The sequence below is a fragment of the Rhinolophus sinicus genome, chromosome 7, assembly GCF_057876585.1.
Source record: "Rhinolophus sinicus isolate RSI-liver-muscle chromosome 7, RSI-T2T, whole genome shotgun sequence".
Taxonomy (NCBI): Eukaryota; Metazoa; Chordata; class Mammalia; order Chiroptera; family Rhinolophidae; genus Rhinolophus; species Rhinolophus sinicus.
In genome coordinates, this window is record NC_142507.1 from 48,295,317 (window position 1) to 48,311,445 (window position 16,129).

Sequence of the window (16,129 nt, forward strand, 5' to 3'; positions counted from 1 at the left end):
ACTTTGTCACTCCTCTGTTGTGAATCGGGCTCGGTGAGTTCTTGCTTCTCCCTTACTGAAGCAAACTACTGTGTTCAGAAGAGCTCAAATTTATATCGCCTCAAAGGGGTGGTTCTTGGATCAAAAATCAAAAATCAAAAGGAAACTGGAGGCAGGAAGATGAGTGTCGAGGCTGGGCAATTGTTCTCTTGAGAGAAGATGCTGAATTAGGCAGGAGCAATAAGGATGAAGAGGAGCGGATAGATTATGGAGGCATTTTGGCAGTAGAACTGATGAGAATCGATGACCAATTGATTAGGACATGTTAGGGGTCAAAGATGACCCCGAGAGCTTGGATGACTTAAGTAGAGATTGCAACTCACAAAAATGAGTTTGTTTTGGACGAGTTTAGAGTGAGGTAACTTTGGGTGGAGGTGCTGCCTGGTCAGTAGGTGGGAACATGTCTGGATCAGGAGAGAGTGATGAAAGCTGGACATAAATAATAATAATAATTCATCATTATCATCATCAGATTTTTGTTGTTGTGATAACTACAAAAAATGTGTGTGTTCTTTCAGTGAAAGTGTCCCTCTTCCTTGGGTGTAAATTACATCTGCTCCATAATACGTGTTTGAGACATTTCGACTGTTTTAATACTGTTCACGATAGGATTCTGGACCACCATTTGCCTAGGGAGCAACTGCATACCTGAAGCAGAGAGGAAAGTCAAAGGGAAGGATTCGGTCATTTAGTGGCCTGAGAACCTTTCTGTGCTCCGGGAATAAGAGACCGTGTAGTCTTCAAATGACAAAAAAGAACTTAGAGAGCCACTTTTGCAGCCCTTTCTGGCAGTGTAACTCCAGAGACCTGTGGTAGTGGGGAGGGGTTGGTTGGTGTTTTTGAATCACAACTTGGGCCCTAATGCAGATCGGAACAGACTCTTGCAGGTGTCTGCCTTCCACCCCGGCAGGGAGCTGGTCAGTGTGGTCTTACCCACGTGAAAACCCTTAAAGAAACGGTCACCCTCTGTGCTGCCATTTCAACCCACCGATAGTGCGATGACATTTGTATGCAGCTCTGTCCTCCCTACGATGGCTGGTAGGTCATAGTGTGATGATTCCTTTCCCTTGAGATGCACATCTGGAGGGCCCTGGAATCCTCGAGGGGAGAATAACCTAATACCAACTCCTGAGCTTTGGGAGATCCTCTTTCTAACAAGGCCATTTCCTCAACGGGAGGCTTTCACAGCCTCCCAGCTCCCTGCTCTTCTTTTCCTACAAATACACAGCATATGCACAGCATTCCTGTGGGGAAGGGTCACTCCTACTGTACTGGGGGCCAGTGATCATGCCCTACCCGGACGCTTGGCCCGAATGAGTCCAGGGCAGCTCTGCCTGTCCTCACCGCACGACTCTTAACAGGAGCTCAGGGGCTTGCCCTGCCCCTTCTTCAGGTCTGCTCGGAAGTTTCTCCCCAAATAAGCTCTCTTTTATGTTGACGTTATCTTAGCACTAGGGGTGAATGTGCTTGTCCGTGTCCCTTTTGCATGACTTTGGCCAACACATAGATGTTTTCAGTCTTCAAGGACGGCAAAAGGATTTTAGTGAGAAGCAGAGAAAAAAGGAAAAAGCTATTTTCTATCCTGAAAGCCCCAGGACAGAACAGATAATAACCTACCTTTAGCCCAGAGGCAGCTTAGTACTTGGCAATTTAGTTTAGTCACATCGGGCCCAGCTGCCCCTATCACTCAGTTCTCCTCCTTTGAAGATTGGACTCACAGTGGCTGTATTTTTTCATCTTTTCATGCTCTATGGTCTTTTGTAACATTTAAAATAGGAACCTGCAGTTTGGGGAGGCCATTAGCCAGTTCAGTTCCCGTGACAGCATCCACCCGCTGAGCCACTGTGCTCTAGTTTTCAAGTGTCCTCTGACCTGGTTTGAAGCAGTAGCTGTTTGGACAAGGCTTTCAGTGCTGCCCCAACTGTTGAAACGTTAAACAATCTTGGTCAAATTGGTGGGACAAAAAAGCAAAGTTGTTCATCTTTTCTGTCTGGTTGCCTTGATATGCATTTGCCCTGCCCAACACATGGACTTAATAATAGCTAATTTTTATTAGTTCCTTCATGTATGCCCGTGTTATGGACTGAATCGTGTTCCCCCAAAGTCATATGCTGCAGGCCTAACCTCCAGGATACCTCAGAATGTGACTGTATTTGGAGACAGAGCCATTAAAGAGGTGATTACGGTTAGGTGGAGTAATGTGGGTGGGCCCTAATCCAATGTTGCTGGTGTCCTCGTAAGAAGAGGGCTACCAAGGATGCATGTGCACAGAGGAAAGGCCACGTGAGGACACAGCAAGAAGGTGGCCGTCTGCAAGGCAAGCAGTGAGGCCTCAGGAGAAACCAAAACTGCTGACACTTTGATCTTGGATGTCCAGCCCCAGAACTGTGAGAACATAACTTTCTGTTGTTTAAGCCACCCAAACAAGGCTATTTCGTTATGGCAGTCCTAGCAAATTATTACAGCCAGGCAATGTCATAACTGCTTTCTCTGAGCTGTCTCTGTAACGGTCATAGTTACAAATGAGGCAGATATTATGGCGGCAGGGACTCCCTATGTTTTTTTGCCCACAGCAGGAACTCTGTTCAGAGTATGCTCAAACCTGACCCTGAACATACGTAAGTAGAATACTCTGGCTCATAATTGGGTGAGGTGGGAGAGGAATTAAATGGAGCCACGCATTTTACTGACACATGTGTCTCTATCCTGATTGTGTCTACCTGTTCATGACATTAAGGGAGAATGATAGTATTCTCCCTATCATTCACCAGTGCGAATTCTTACAAGAGTTTAGTTATTGAACTGATAAGCCCCTTCGAATCATTCATTCTTTGCTTCTAATTTTTTCTTCTATTTTGGTCTCCCTCACTGACCATCACTGGTCTATACTTTGATGATCCAAGTATCTCTCACTAGGTTGATATTTTTCTTTGATAGTTTTCCTTATAACTTCATTTCAATGAAGTAAAGATTTGCTTCCATGGGATGGCTGTCAATTAATTACCTTCGTATGTGTAGCTGGATGCCACAGAGCATTTTTTTCTTGGCTGGGTGTGGGGTGGGTAGGTGGGTGGAGTTTGATGGAAAGAATGGTGGAAAGACTGAGAGTACTAGATTTGGGTGGATTAGGTCAAATGGGAAAAAGTGGATAAAAGGAAAGCTGAGAGGACCTGAAGACAATAGTGATTTTCCTCATGGATCTCATTTAGCAGGCTGTCACTGCGCTTCGTCTGGGGGCACCTACTGCCTCTCAATAGACACTGCTATCTTTATGCTGTCATCCCGTCACACTTCTAGTCTCACACCCTAGGTATGAGACCTGGACCCACCACTGGAGTCATAAATGGCTACCTGATCCATCTCAACAAAGTCGTAAAAGCCATAAGCCCGTGGAATTTTATCTGTCAAAATCTAAATAATTCTCCTTATAATGGTACTGAATGGTTATAAAAAAAAAAAAGGTTGGTAACTGCAAATATGGAAGGCAAAGAGAAAGGACGTGGTCTCAGTGTGCCATGAACCTCTCGCAGGCTAGCTTAACTGAGCACCACTTTTGCTTGTTCTAAAGAAGGATATGGGACCAACGTGGCCATAAAGTTCTTACTTGAAGTATTATTTAGAGGTTTGGGTAAGAGACCTTATAATTGAAAATGCTAAAAATACTTCTTAGCCAGGCAATTCGGTTTGAATTTAAGAGATAAGATAATGCTGAAGGGCAAGTTATGATTTGAGAAAACACAGGCATATCATTATCTGGGGGAGCCATGCCTTTCAGGAGACCCGGGTGCTTTCTTCTAGGCTGTGACTGAACCGCTTTGGTCCACAGACACTGTCAGTAAGCAAGACTTGCTGGGAGTATCTGCTTGATCCCACTTTTTTTTTTTTTTTAAAGATTTTATTGGGGAACAGGTCTTTATTGGGGAAGAGTGTGTACTTCCAGGCCTTTTATCCAAGTCAAGTTGTCCTTTCAATCTCAGTTGTGGAGGGTGCTGTTCAGCTTCAAGTTGTTGTCCTTTCAGTCTTAGTTGTGGAGGGCGCAGCTCAGCTCCAGGTCCAGTTGCCGTTGCTAGTTGCAGGGGGCACAGCCCACCATCCCTTGCGGGAGTCCAACCGGCAACCTTGTGGTTGAGAGGACGCGCTCCAACCAACTGAGCCATCTGTTAAGAGCAAACTTCTAAGGGCTGCCTGAGCCCCCATCCTTATTTTGTCATCACCTTCAAGGGAGTCCAACTGCACAGCGATGAAGGACAATAGACAAAACAGCATGTGATTTTGTGCAAACTGCATGTACACATGAAAGCGGAGAGTAAAATGCTGGTGCATAGGACCACTCAGAGGCAGCTTCATGGGGAAAGAAGAATTTTTTTGAGGCTAGGTAGAAAAGAGAGAGCATAGCTACGGTTCTGTTTTTGTGACTTAATTTTCACTCATGGCAGCCATACTGAAACTCCTGGAGATGACTGATGTGAAAGAGGACGTAAGACAAGGTTAAAGGGAGCAAGGAGCTCGGGCACATTGTAAGACAGTCTGAGTTAGAGCAGCCAGTCGGATGTGTGGAGACTTCACCAGCTAGAGGGAGGGTAGGAATTATAAGTTTCATCAGTAGAACCAAAGCACAGCACATGTGCCGTGGGGCAGAAGCCTTCTTACCGTGTTTCCGCAAAAATCAGACCTGGCCGGACCATCAGCTCTAATGCGTCTTTTGGAGCAAAAATTAATATAAGACCTGGTATTGTATTGTGTTGTGTTGTGTTGTGTTGTGTTGTGTTGTGTTGTGTTGTGTTGTATTGTACCTGGTCTTATATTATAGTAAAATAAGACCGGGTCTTATATTAATTTTTGCTCCAAAAGACGCATTAGAGCTGATTGTCCGGCTACGTCTTATTTTCGGGGAAACAAGGTATGCATTATACCCCCTGCACACCCTGTCCCCCAATTAACAATGCAGTTACAACAAATCCTCATACAACCTGGGTGCAGTGGGTAGCCTACACTTTACCTTGAAGTCTGACTTGTTTGTTCCCTCAAATGTATTAATTCGTCTGAAATGCTTCAGCCGTTAGATCTAGATTTGACCGTCCCCAGATGTTTATGGTATACATGATATTCCGGTCCTTGCACTTGAGCTGACGTAATGCGTCTGTGGTTCAATGCACCTGCTCTGCGCTCATGGACAAGGCCAAAGAATTGACCTGGGGTAGGAGTGTCCATGTCTTCACAGCTCCCTTTCTTGGTTTGGTTCCGTGTTCTCTTCTTGCAAAAGGCCCAGTGGGAACAAGCTGGGAATGCAGCCAAGAGTCCTTCCAAAAGTCCCCTGGGAATTTGAAAATTAAAATTTCTATAGGTGTCATCCTCCCGTTGACTACCAGCATGATTTTTGGCGAGTGATACAACCTGTAGACAGCCAGTTACCCACACTTCAGCTCTGGGTCTTCATCTGAAAAGTGAAAGGACTAGGAAAGGTGACTTTGACCTTCTTCCACCTCTAAGATTTGAGAATTCGATGATTCCTGAGAAGGAAAAGTCAGATGTTTTTTGACACTAGAGCCATGGGTTTGTCCACCTATATGTATTCAAGTCCACTGTCACCACTTATTTTCCCAGATGGAAACATGCCAGGTTGGTACAGCCAAGTGGAATTTTCTTAACACACTAGACCCAGCTGCCTGGCCCATGCTCACAGCCTCCTCTCATTCTTTCCCATTCGTTTATCCATTCATTCAACATTTATTGAAGGTCTGTTATGTGCTAGGCACTAACCTTTAAAATGTGACCGGTGGCTTTTTATCCATCTTCCCGTACACTCACTTTCTGTGACAAACCAGGCAGATGACAGTATAGGAAATATGTATTTAATCATTCTCTTGAATGGTCAGAACTCTAAAATCAAGTTTTCTATCACAAAATGTCATACAGTCATGGCAGGTCCAAAGTGCTAGGGACGCAGTGTCCACCCACGTTAAAGTGTCGGGAGAGGGCTGCAAAGCAAACATTCTTTCCCATCACAGCTTCATTCCTCACGGCCTCGTCCCCAAGCTCTATTGTCCCTGCTTTCAGAAGTGTCTGTGTTTCCGGAAGATACACGTCTCTGTTGCCTTGATTTGAGTTTTGACTAGCCAGGGTTCTGAGGTCTAAGTTCCGAGTGAGAGAACTTAAGATGGACTCCAGCGGCTCTCTCACAGAACTTGCCATGTAGAGAAAAATGAAGGGAAAGGAACTTAGAAGCTCAACCGGCTGCACGTAATCCCATCAGGTCGCCCCAAACTGAGTTCTGGCTCTCTTTTTTAGACCTTTTCCTACTCTACATCAGGGTTTCTTAACCTCAGTGTGACAGACATTTTGGGCTGGATAATTCTTTGTTGTGGGTTGGTGTCCTGGACATTGCAGGGCATTGAACAGCACCCCTGGGCTCTATAGGTGCCAGTAGCACCCCCCACCCCAAACTGTGACAACTAAAATCGTTTGCGAACATTTCTAAATGTCCCCAGGAGGTTGCAAAATGGCCCCGGCTGAGTGAGCCCCACTACTCTAGATGCTGTTGAAAGCCAAGGTCATCGCTGTCCACGCAGGATAGAAAGCAGAAGCCTCAAACCTTGTGATGACCTAATGCCACGTGCAGTCAAGGTGACAGCTCTTTCCCTGACCACTCAAGGGTGAACATCATCTGAGAAATGAAATGGCTTTTGTTTGTTAAAAAAACAAGGTGCTCAGAACATTTAGAAAATCACTGTCCCCCAACTATGTTTTTCTATGTTACAATCATGATCATTTCCCACATGTCTCTAGCATGGGTCAGTGCGAGGAGATGCGAAGGCACTTTCGGAAGCATCGTAATGAATAATGACTCATTTGAGCCATCACTAAAATGCAGCCACCTCTGAATTGTGACGTGGCAGCTGATTAGCAGCTTTTTACTGTGTCCACTATGGCTTAATTTGTGGATTATAAAACGTGGATGTGTTGCCATCAAAACTTTCTAGGACTTTGCTCAGAGCAATATTACAGCAATATAACTAAAGATTCAGAGACAAAGGAGATGCATTATCCCATCCTCTCACTCCCCAAATGGGGATGGGTAAGGGGAGGTCCCTAAGATATGGGGATACACTTGTCTCCACGAGCATTTTACTTAGCAGTCTTAACACACTTCTCCAGTTCAGATGAATTATTTTCCCAACTTTTAATATATGTCTTTGAAGATGGATATATCTTGTTCATATTGGAGTCGTCCATGGGTCACTTTTGGCTTCTTTTTGCTTCTTGATCTTATATGTTCACTCCAGACTTCTAGACATGAATTCATTTCCCCCAAGGAGTATAAAACTAGGTCATATCTTGTGGTGAAATAGTTCTGCGGAATCCTGGGAGTCTGAAAATAACAGCAATAAGATACCATTACAACCATTCGGCAAATACCTGTTGAGAACTGGAAATCTCCCTGTCTGTGTCTGGTGTCTATCTTATTCAGAAGTGGCCTTGTTTGTCTGTATTTTGATGATGTTCTAGCGAGACTGCATGGTACATGGGCTGCTGGGGAAAGGAGACAGCTTGAGTCTTTCCTTAAGGGCGGGGGTCGCCTCAGAGCAGATGCTGGGGGGCTGCTTGACTCTCGTTAGGAACATAAACACATACACAACCGATCCTCCGCGCCATTCAGGATTCATCTCACCTGTCGTACTGATGGCTGTGCAGGTTTCTGGGTGGCTAAGGCACATTATTTTAGCATCAGGCAAGAGGAGAGAGGCAGGAGTACCCAGCTGATGGCAAAGGAAGAAGAGACACACCGGGAAGCCCTTGAGTCCAGCAGCTCTAGGTGACTCCGCCTTTTAATCTCAGAGTCTGTGAAGGGAGAGAAAAAGTTCAGGGTCATAGAGGAAACGCTGGGTATCTTCTTCACATGGCTGGTCAGCAAAGAAAAGTACCCGAAAAACAGAACAACTTGTTCCTAATACAAGTTGTACCCCAATTTGGGGGCAATGTTGTACCCCATTCTCTACCTTTCTGTAATGGGCTTCAAAGCAGAGCTTTCCCTTTCTTCAGAGGAAATTCTGTTCTGTGGTCCGCTCCGGCTAGCACTCAGAGAAATGAAAAACTACACCAATAAAGAGATCATTATCGGTTACCAAATAAAGAACAAGCTAAACAAACAGCCGTGACCAGTCCTTGGTTTCAGACACATTTGTTTCCTCTAGGTAGTGACCGTTACAGGTTCTGTGTTATTCGCTTCCTGCACACCACCACAAAGTGATGAGAAAGTATTGTTCTCATTTTGAAAGAGAGAAAGGTAGAAGCGAAGAAATTACTCTTTACTCCATTTTCTCCCTAGACAGTCCAATCTCATTTAGTTCATTTCAGCTCTGACACTTACTAGCTGTGTGACTTCAGGCAATTTACTCAATCTATACGTGTTCCAGTTTCTCCATCTACAAAATAGGACTAAAATAATAATAATAATAATCATGTACTTTGTAGAGTTCTTAGGAGGATTAATGAGTTAATACATGCAAAGCCCTTAGCACAGTGCCTGGCACATAGTAAGCACTCTATAAGTATTAGCTATAAAAACAACAATAACAGTAACCCCACTTAAGCCTAATGAGCATTACTTTCATTAAGCTGATCATTTATTTCCAAATTCACCTCCTCAGCCTGAACCCTGTCCTGAGTTCCACAGCTGGATTTACAGTTGCTATTGTGTATGTCAGTCATAAACATAATTGTTCAGTAAATATTTTTGAGTACCTACTGTTGGGGTTCAAAGGAGTCCAAAAAATAACACCCCCTTCCCACCTGAGTTCTGGATCAATTCACGAGTTGGACAAAAAGAGTGAGGCAACTGGAAGGAAAAGCATCCCCTTTATTACTGATAAATCTGATAAAGGATGAGGCTTTGTCTGCAGGGACGTGAGCTGCAGACCAGGCTTCTCCAGTTGCAGGCAGCACCACACTGGGGCAGGCTTCCTCCTCCAAGGGCAGATCTGCCCTTGAAAACCTGATGGCTCTGGGGGAGCAGAGTAGAAGTTATACTTCCTGAGGGTTAGCTAGAGAGAAAAGGCAAAAGGAGGAACTGAACTATGTACTTTTATGTCCAGCTTCTTTGAATAAACTCCCCAATCAGATAAATTAGTAATTCTTCCTTCTCTGGTGAGGAGTGAAAGAGGGGAGAGGAGACAGGCTAGAAGGGTTACATTGGTGGGGCTCTCTCCTCATGGAAGCAACTATGTGGAGTCGGGGTAAAGCATTCTCCCCCACACCTGTCTTATGCTGGGTAACGTGCTAAGCATCGGACATCTGTACCCAGGTAAACAATGGGCACTTGCAACTCAGCATCTCTAAATCCCTCATCTTTTTGCCAAGCATGTTGGTGCTCCTGTGTTTTAACTTTTTGTTGGTAGCATTCCTAAACCAAGCTTCTTAGCAACCTGGTTAGACATGGCAGACCCATCTGACTTGCTCTTTCTCTAGTCCTTCACATTGGTGTCACTAAGCCCTTCGTGAACTTTTCATTCTTCCCCTTCCCTTCCTGTGTCCGCCATCCCCAGGATCTCTCCCCTGGACATGGATGTAGGCTCCTGACTTCATGCTTTCCTATCTAGCGAATCTGTTCTTCTTCCTTAAAACCCGGCTTAAACTCTGCCTCATCTACCGACCTCATATAGTCTTAATTAACAACTCTTTCCCCTACGCACAGCTACATTGATTGATTTCTCTGTATTTATTGGGACTTACATATTGCTCTGTATATATCCAGCACACAATTGATAGTTGTTGAATGAATGACTTGAGTTAGCAGTATAGTCAGAGAACAGAAGCTGTAAACCCCATGGCCTCATTCAGTTGTTTAAAAGCATGTATGGAACACCTCCTCTGTGCGTGGCAAGAAGGGATTATGTTATTTTCTTAACTTTGAGCTATGCCATGTTACCAAAAGTTGTATTTAGTCATAGTACTGATACATGGAACACTTATTCTGATGTATCCAATGAGCACGTATGGGGGGAAAAAATCTGCTCACTGAATAAAAGCTGTGCTCAATTTCTGTGGTTTGTTCAGTTACTGCCCTTTCTATTAGAAGGCATCAGTTATACAGTTTGGAGCTTTTTATTGAGATCTAAACTGAGATGCTGTTGTTCACACCCATTGTTTTGAATGCCCAATGCTTCATCCCCCGTTCTCTTTTGGTAAGGCCTTTCCTCAGGTTCTGCCTCGTTGTCTAGGTGAGGGCAGCTGGCCCACGGTGAGCTTCTCTGGGAATGCAGAACAGGACCGAAGGATTGAGGTTCAGTCTAGTTACTCTGAGTGAAAGATACTTTAAAAGCTAGCAGCTCTCGCCAATCACATTCTGCTCTATAGACGAAACGAGAGAGTAAATTAGAGGGTAAAGAAAGAATCAAGTAGAAATGAGAGAGGAAGAATCCCAGTGGAATTTAAGTGCCTGAAGCCATATTGCAGTACTGTCCTTAGTTCCACGGGCCATCCCCATCCCATTACCCTTTTAGCTTAGGCGTATTTGGGGTGGTTTCCTCTTGCAGGTAACTAAAAGCGTTCTAACCATGGCAGTCACCAGTTTGTTCCACAGGATAGTGGAAGAGCTCGCTCTCATATATACAGTTTTTTGTCGGAGGCTTTTTTATGTGTGGTAAACACATAACATAAAATTTGCTATCTTGCCATTTTTAAGTGTGCTGTTCATTAGTGTTAAGCATATTCACACTGTTGTGAAACAGAGCTCCTAAACTTTTACATCTTGGAATCGAAAACTCTATATCCACGGAATAGTAACTCTCTTTCCTTCCTCCTTTCCCTCAGCCGCTGGTAACCACCACCTACTTTCCGTTTCTATGAATTTGACTACTTTAGATACCTTATATAAATGGAATTGTATAGTATTTGTCTTTCTGTGGTGGGATTATTTCACTTAGCATAATATCCTGACAATTCATCCATATTTTAGCATATGAAAGGATTGCCTTCTTTTTTAAGGCTGAATAATATTCATTTGTATGTATACACTACATTCTGTTTATCCGTTCATATGTTGATGGACATTTTGGATTGTTTCTTTCTCTTGCCTATTGTGAATAACACTGCTGTGAACGTGGGTGTTTAAATCTCTCTTCGAGCCCCTACTTTCAATTCTTTTGGATATACACATAGAAATGGGATTGCTGGATCATATGGTAGGTTCTATTTTTAATACTGTAAGGAACCTTTATACTGTTTTCTATACTGGTTGCACCATTTTGCAATCTCACCAACATGCACAAGGGTTCCAATTTCTCCTCTCCTCACCAACACTTGTTATTTTCTGTTGTTGTTTTTTCCAAACAGTAGCCATCCTAATGGGTTTGAGGTGAAATTGTGATTTCCATTTACATTTCTCTGATGGTTAGTGATGTTGAGCATCATTTCATATGCTTGTTGGTCATTTGTATATCTTCTTTGGGGAATTGTCTGTTCAAGTCGTTTGCCCATCTTTTAATCTGATTATTTGAATTTTTTGTTGTTTAGTTGTAGGAGTTCTTTTTGTATTCTGGATATTAACCATTGACCAGATATATGATTTGTATTTTCTCCTACTCCATAAGTTTCATATATATATATATAATTTTAAATAAAAGTTAAAAAATTAAGCTGATGAGAAAATGGTTTATTCAGTTAAATTCAGCAAACATTTATAGGGAACTTATAGTATGCAAAGTATTCTGCCGGGTATTATGTTAAATATAAGACAGCAATTCTCCTGATATATTCCTTCCACGACAGCTTTGACCTCTATGCCATAAATACTGTTTTGTAGTCGTCTTCTTATATAATGCAATCTCAACGGGAATTGTGATCAAGGGCTCAGTGAAGAGAACTCTCGAGCTTTCTGTGCCCTGGTACATAACATCTCTGTTGTAGAGTTTAATTTAGGTTTGATTCTTGCTTACCCGATAAACCCATATGAAAGTGTGAAGGAACCCACCTGTCACTTTGATATCCCCCGTGGCTTTGGCAATGCTGTTCTCGATCATACAGGAGTATGTGTTGTTGACCGTGACGTTGTAGAGGACGGATACAACCTTCATGGTCACGTTCTCAGAGTTCAGCTCAAAGCTGGTGTTGGAGACTTCTGAGAAGTTGGCTCTCTGGTCCACTTGGGATGTCCAGACCACTGTGGGCTGGGGGAACCACCGGGGAGCCTCACACCGAAAGCTCTCTGAGCTGGCATTGTAGTCCACGTCCATCTCGGGGATGCTGAAGGCTGCAGGGTTGAAGGTCAGAAAGGACAGATGTCAAGGTCAGGCAGATAAGACAAGATAGCCTTGGAAATGCTAGATCTTAACAACACAGTGGTTTCCGCCAGTGAAGTGACTCCGTACTTCCCCAGTGAGCTGTGTGGGGATGGCCCGCTGTGCTGTAGGTGCAAAGAATGATTATTTCTAGTGTTGCTCTCCATCACAACTCTGGCCAATAGCATAGACGCCAGGGACCTAAGTCCTAGGTATAACTGTTACCATAGATACATTTCTGCGTGTAAGAGGAGTTCCGGTGATCACAGAAAAGCCTACCCGTTAGGGAGACTGGGTGGTTTCCCAGGCACCCGGACTCTATGTATTTTCCTGCCTGGAGAAAATAGTTAGGGCGGGGAGGGAGAGGAAGGAAAAACAGCTTCGACCTGGCACCCAAAGAAATCCCGTACACAAGCCCTGTGCTCATGGGGTTTGGAGTTTTCTTGGGCCGAGACTGTCATGCTGTGGAATCCAGGTGTGGAGACAGGCTCTTGTTTTCTACTAAGATAATTCTCCTCACTGGGGAGATAACTGCATTGTGACAGTAAGACTAGCTCCCTCCTCTGTCTAGGCAGAGAGACACTTGTGGAAAATGTTAAGGCCTGGACTTTTGACTGTAAAATGCTTGTGATGCCCATAGGCAAGACACAATTTATTAATTTATTTAGCAGCTGCTTTTGCCCAGGACTGTGCTAGTGCTGCGTGAGCAGTGAAAGGAAAGGCCTTGCTTTGCCCCTAGAGCGCGCAAAACAGACATCATTTATTCAGGGGGTGCCCTGTGCTAGGTGCCAAATTCCAGACATTCTCTCGTTTGGTCTCCACAACAGTCCTACAGATACCTGTTATCGTCCCCATTTTTAAAAAAATAAGCGTTTGATTTTGGAGTAATTTCAGATTTACAGAAAAGTTGCAAAGATAGCACCGAGTTCTTGCATACTCCTCACCCAGTTTCTCCCAGCGGCCCACTTGTCAAAACTGAGAACCACGGCTGGTGCATTACTGTTAGCTAAGCTCCAGACTGTTTGGATCCTACCAGGTTTTCCACCAATGCCCTCTTTCTGTCCCAGGATCCCATCCGGAATACCACATTGCATTTATTTGTCACGTCCTGTCGGGCTCCTCTGGTCTGTGACAGTTTCTCAGTCTTTCCGTGTTTTGGATCACCGTGACAGTTCTGAGCAGTGCTGCTCAGGTGTTTCGCAGGCTTCCCTCCCCTCGACTGGAACTTCTCTACTGTTTTCCTCATGATTAGACTGAAGCTGTGGGTTTTGGAGAGGAAGGCGATAGGAAGTAACGTGCCCTTCGCATCGTGTCATGTCAGACAGTGCGTGCTGTCAACGTGACTTGTCACTGAGGATGTCCACTGTGATGGCTGAGGCTACGTGTGCCAGGTTTATGTGGAAGCTGGACTTTACTAGGTCGGACACACGCTGGATCTGGTGCAGGGAGAGGGGGAAGTACTAGGTTCCTCCTCCTGGAGGAGGAGAGACCTACATACATTGTCTGGAATTTATCTGTAAAGATTTGTTGCATCGCTCTCGTGTTTATGTCAGTGTGGACTCCTCTGTATTCATTTTATACTTAGAGTTATAATTGAATACTGTATTGTTTCTTTTGCTGCTCATGTCTCCAGTGGAAGCCCTTTCAGTTGGCTCCAGTGTCCCTTTGACGTGACCGTATGAATCCCCATTTGAAGATAAAGAAACAGACTCAGCGGGGTTGCCTTGCCCAGGCCACTGTACTGGCCCAGGCCTGGCGCTAGCTCTGTGCTTCAAACCATTCCATATACATGTTATGAGGTGTCCAAGAAAGGCCTGTGCAGACAAGCTCAGGCTGGGAGACCTCAGGCTACTGTCTGCCTCTCCTTCTAGGCTCCCCTTCAACGCCACCCTCTCTCCATGGGGGCTTTCCTGTCCCCTCCCTCCCTGTGCATTTGGATATGATCTCTCTCTTCATCTGAATCCCAAAATCAGACCATTTATACTTCTCTTAGAGCATCTGATACACTCTACCAATGATTGTAGATATTTACATATTTGTCTTATTTCTGCCCCAACCCTCCTCTCTGTAAGCGCTACACTATGAGCTCTGCAAGCGGAGGAGCAACCATCTTTGTTTTCTTAATCATCTTTTTATTCTTTCCAGTATCTATCTGAGTCCCTCGTGCATACATTCAGAAGACATGTGATATTTAGTTGGTAAGGAAAGGCGGGTTTCACTGGGGGAGGATTAGTGAGTTTATGGGACAAAACTGTTTTATTTAATTACCTGTGAACTTCTCTAATGAGCTCTACTGTTGTAAGTCCCTGAAGGTACGGATTCCAGACTTGGGCTGGGGCCTGCTTCGTAGAGAAAAGTCTCAGGCCGATTCTAGGCTTCTCTTACTAGTGGTACCAGAGGCTCCAATAACAGAGACTATATTTATTGTGGCAAAATATTTCAGGGAATACACGTGAAAATTCAGAAGAGTCTTAAGGGTCCTGAAAAGCAAGATTTCAAGACCTGCTATGATAATGGTCTGGACAACATGGATGGCTGCTCGCAGAATTCGAGGGTCTTGTCTGAGATGAGTCACTCATGAGTATAATGACATGACATTTCATTAGCAAACCATGTTCTTTAGCCACTAGTATCTTTTGGCACTTCCTTTCCCTCTCTGCAAACGTGACTTACCTCCAGTTTTGTACTCAAGGTTAGCATTCCCCTTGCCTTTGGAAGTGACAATGTAACATTTGTAGGTGCCAGCATCTGTGAGTTGCACATTTTTCAACCTCAGGGAGGCGTTGCCAACTCTCACTTGATCAGCAAACACTGCTGTCCGGCCTCGGAACATTTCATTCTGGTCTGACAGGTCATCTTTGCCTTCTTTAAACTCATGGACCAAGCCCATGACGCCTTCCTTTAGCCACTGAATCACGATATCAGACAGCTTGATGTCAGGTTCAAAGGTGCAGCTCAGGATTCCGTCCTCCCCGAGGTTCCCCGCTGAGGTGAGAGTCGTGACTGTGATGGAATGTGTGCCTGAAATTCAGGAAGGAACGGTCAGTGCCAAGGAGCTTGTACAACCAAAACCTTCACTCCTAAGAGCCAAACAGAGACTCCTGTAGAAAACGAAAAATATACGAGCACAGGAGAGACATAAAAAAAGACGAAGGAAAATAGAAAGAGCAGGAAGGCAATAGTTTTGATACCTACAGCAGATGTGCCACAAACAATAGCTTTTGAGCCCAACCAGTCCAAACTGTGAGGGGCAACAAAAGGAAAACACACTGGACTTGGGGTCTGAAGATGAGAATTCAGGTCCTGGCTTTGTCACTTAATATGTGTGTGACCTTGAATGAGTCGTGTAACCTCTCTGCATCTCAGAAAAATGGAGGTAAAAATATCTGTCTTACCTACCTTAAAGAGTTCTTGTGGGGATCCAATCAAATGGATGTGACCTTGATTTGCAAATTATAATTAGACATAAGAGGTATTGTTATTTTCAGTTACCTAGAAGTGGCTCAGAAGTGAAACTTCATGTTAACTGACTAGTAATTCTGAAGAATGCTAATGTGCTCTTACTTTTATCTCCATTTGAATGATGAGGGAACTAAAGCACAGAGAAGACAAGTTTGTTGGTCAAGGTTACAGTGCTGGCTAGCTATGGCATGATGAAGAATGGTACTTAATTAAATTGTTTCTTGGCCTAAGAGAGAAGACACTCCCTCCCTCCTCTCCAATCACACCACCAGTACAATATTAATTATGGTGCCAGCCCTGTGCACGGCCTCGTTCCCACTAGCCCGGCTGATAGCCCACTCAGTCTGTGAAGG

The 16,129-nt window shown here is 44.2% G+C and overlaps 1 protein-coding gene across 1 annotated transcript in view; it reads right to left on the reverse strand.

Annotated features, from left to right (window-relative positions):
• Positions 1 to 5,874: 5,874 nt before the first annotated feature.
• The window catches only part of VTCN1 (V-set domain containing T cell activation inhibitor 1), a 49,477-nt gene continuing 39,222 nt past the window's right edge, over positions 5,875 to 16,129 (reverse strand). The window contains exons 3-6 of the mRNA XM_019730569.3: positions 14,988 to 15,335; positions 12,008 to 12,286; positions 7,709 to 7,878; positions 5,875 to 7,408 (exon numbers count right to left, since the gene is read on the reverse strand). Of these exons, the coding sequence (XP_019586128.3) occupies positions 7,754 to 7,878; positions 12,008 to 12,286; positions 14,988 to 15,335 (752 nt within the window). The 3' untranslated portion in view covers positions 5,875 to 7,408; positions 7,709 to 7,753. The remainder of the gene's footprint in view (positions 7,409 to 7,708; positions 7,879 to 12,007; positions 12,287 to 14,987; positions 15,336 to 16,129) is intronic.